This window comes from Mandrillus leucophaeus, unplaced genomic scaffold (genome assembly GCF_000951045.1).
Source record: "Mandrillus leucophaeus isolate KB7577 unplaced genomic scaffold, Mleu.le_1.0 Scaffold53, whole genome shotgun sequence".
Classification (NCBI taxonomy): Eukaryota; Metazoa; Chordata; class Mammalia; order Primates; family Cercopithecidae; genus Mandrillus; species Mandrillus leucophaeus.
Window position 1 is genome coordinate 830,052 of NW_012105697.1, and position 3,346 is coordinate 833,397.

Consider the following 3,346-nt stretch of genomic DNA (forward strand, 5'->3'; position numbering starts at 1 on the left):
TTTTTTTGAGACAGAGTCTTTGTCGCCCAGGCTGGAGTGCAGTGGCCGGATCTCAGCTCACTGCAAGCTCCGCCTCCCGGGTTCACGCCATTCCCCTGCCTCAGCCTCCCGAGTAGCTGGGACTACAGGCGCCCGCCACCGCGCCCGGCTAGTTTTTTGTATTTTTTAGTAGAGACGGGGTTTCACCAGGTTAGCTAGGATGGTCTCGATCTCCTGACCTCGTGATCCGCCCACCTGGGCCTCCAAAAGTGCTGGGATTACAGGCGTGAGCCACCGCGCCCGGCCTGAGACTTGTGTTGGTCATGGAGGTCCCCAAGCCCCGAGGCTGTGCTTGGCTTATGGGAGGGCATCGATCAGCACCAGCTGAATAAACATGCTCATTTCTGTGTTTCCTCAGGTTGTGGGGATGTTCCATCCCTCCCTTCAGTTGTGAAGACCTCTGCTCTGCCCTCAGCTGCAACCAGAGCCTCATCACCCTGGACCTGGGCCAGAATCCCTTGGGGTCTAGTGGAGTGAAGATGCTGTTTAAAACCTTGACACGTCCTGGCACGCTCCAGACACTCCGGTATGATCCATTTACTTCCCCGTCAGGCTTCCTCCGGGGTGGTAGGTTTAGGGGAAACATAATGACGCGAACCTGCTATAGGAGACTGATGCGGTAGCTGGAATTACAGGTTCCCGCCACCACACCCGGCTAATTCTGTATTTTTAGTAGAGACGGGCTTTCACCATGTTGGCCAGGCTGGTCTCGAACTCCTGACCTCAGGTGATCCACCCGCCTCGGTCTCCCAAAGTGCTGGGATTACAGGCGTGAACCGCTGCACCCAGCCCTTTTTTTTCCTTGGAGGCAAGAACTCGCTGTGTTCCCCAGGCTGGAGTCCAGCAGCACAGTGATGGCTCACTCCAGTTCCTGGGCTCAAGCAATCCTCCTACCTCAGTTCCTGAGTAGCCAGGTTTGTAAGCATGAACCATTGCACCCAGCCATGGCTGCTTGTCTACCTGCTCACGAGAGCCAGTTGTCATTGGATTGTGTTTTGTTTGTTGGGTTTTGTTGGGGTTTTGGGTTTTGTTTTGTTTTCTGAGATGGAGTCTCGCTCTGTTGCCCAGGCTGGGGTATAGTGGTGTAGTATCTCAGCTAACTGCAACCTCCGCCTCCCAGGTTCAGGCTATTCTCATGCCTCAGCCTCCCATGTAGCTGGGATTACAGGCATACACCACCACACATAGCTAATTTTTGTATCTTTAGGAGAGACAGGTTTTGCCATGTTGGCCTCGAACTCCTGACCTTGGTGGTTCACCCACCTCAGCGTCCCAAAGTGCTAGGATTACAGGCATGAGCCACTGCACCCAGCCTGAGTTGTATTTCAATACCATGGCATCAAGAACCAAGAGCCCCTTCCTAGAAGTGTGGGAACTTCCAGAAATTCTCACAAGCAATATAGTCTACTGTTGGCTTAAAATAATCTTTATGTAGAAGAAACATAGATTACTTGTTTACTTAACATGAATCTCAGCCTAAGATACTTTGCAGATCAAAAGACATATGACGTTAAGGGCTTTTTAAGCTTTGAGTTTATTTTTTGGAGACGGAGTTTTGCCCTTGTTGCCCAGCCTGGAGTTCAATGGTGCGATCTCAGCTCACTGCAACCTCCGCCTCCCGGGTTCAAGCAGTTCTCCTCCCTCAGCCTCCCAAGTAGCTGGGACTACAGGCATGTGTACCACGTCTGGCTCATTTTGTATTTTTAGTAGAGACGGGGTTGCTCCCTGTTGGTCAGGCTGGTCTCGAACTCCCGACTTCAGGTGACCCGCCTGCCTCAGCCTCCCAAAGTGCTGGGATTACAGGCGTGAGCCACCGCGCCTGGCCTGCATCTCCTCTGTTTAACCTGGTACTCTTGGGTCCACTGAGTAGAAGTTGCCAAAGTGGGTGATGGAGCAGGTAGGCAGGTATTAGAGCTACAACCCAGCCACACTCAGCAATTGGATTTTCTGTGCATGATAAACAAGAGTCTAAAAATACACAGTGGCTTGATACCATTACAAGGTTAACCTGATGTTACGTTTTTCTCTATCAGATCAACATGGTTGAGAATAAGAGGAATGAAAAAAAGGATTAAAAAGATAAATGAAAGTCTTTAATTTTGCATTTTATTATTTATTTTTGAGACAAAAATCTCACTCTGTTGCTCAGGCTGGAGTGCAGTGGCCCGATCTCGGCTCACTGTAACATCCACCTCCCAGGTTCAAGTGATTCTTTTGTCTCAGCCTCCTGAGTAGCTGGGACTATAGGCATGCACCATCACACCTAGCTAACTTTTATATTTTTAGTAGAGATGGATCTTTCACCATCTTGCCTAGGCTGGTCTCAAACTCCTGACCTCAAGTGATCTGCCCCCCTCACTCTTTCAAAGTGCTGGCATTATAGGCATGACCCACCACATCTGGCCTCATTTTATATTGAAAAATAAATAAGCAATCAGGCCAGGTGCGGTCTAGGCAACGTGGTAAAACCCCAACTCTATTAAAAATACAAGATTAGCTGAGCATGGTGGCAGGCGCCTGTAGTCCCAGCTACTCAGGAGGCAGAGGATAGGATGGCTTGAACCCTAGAGGCACAGGTTGCGGTGAGCTGAGATGGTGCCACTGCACTCTATCCTGGGCAACAGACTGTCTCAAAGAAAAAAACAAAATCAATATGGAACACTCCTTTGCCACCTAGAATAATCAGGAAAGGTGACCTCAACAGAATTTCAGGTACTTGGGAATTTGAAAAATCTTCTTGATACACAAAGTAACCTTTTCCTCCCCCATTGTACCCCAGGTTGAAAATAGATGACTTTAATGATGAACTCCATAAGCTGCTGGAAGAAATAGAAGAAAACAACCCACAACTGATTATTGATACTGAGAAACATGATCCCTGGAAAAAAAGACCTTCTTCTCATGACTTCATGATCTGAATCTCCCCAGAGTCGTTCATTCTCCACGAAGTCGTTGATTTTCCAGGTGTTGGTGAACTGCCTGTGACTCCTCTTCTCCCCCGCCCCCACTCCTCAGGGATAATGAGTTCACTGCTAGGCTAGATGTTTCAGCCATGGTTCTACCTCTGTTTTACATGTGCACACGTCCTTAACTTTGTTACATATGAAATATCTGTATCACGGGTACATTGAGAGAAATAAAGGTGAGAGCATTCACAAATGAAGCTGTTACTTAATAATGGACTTTGACACGTTAGAGAAAAGATATCTTGGCCGGGCGCAGTGGCTCACGCCTGTAATCCCAGCACTTTGGGAGGCCGAGGTGGGTGGATCACGAGGTCAGGAGATCGAGACCATCCTGGCTAACA

General features: G+C 48.8%; 1 protein-coding gene across 1 annotated transcript in view; it reads left to right on the forward strand.

Annotated features, from left to right (window-relative positions):
- The window catches only part of NLRP2 (NLR family, pyrin domain containing 2), a 43,680-nt gene extending 40,478 nt beyond the window's left edge, over positions 1–3,202 (forward strand). The window contains exons 9-10 of the mRNA XM_011997014.1: positions 398–565; positions 2,819–3,202. Coding sequence (XP_011852404.1) covers positions 398–565; positions 2,819–2,957 — 307 coding nt within the window. The 3' untranslated portion in view covers positions 2,958–3,202. The remainder of the gene's footprint in view (positions 1–397; positions 566–2,818) is intronic.
- Positions 3,203–3,346: the final 144 nt, after the last annotated feature.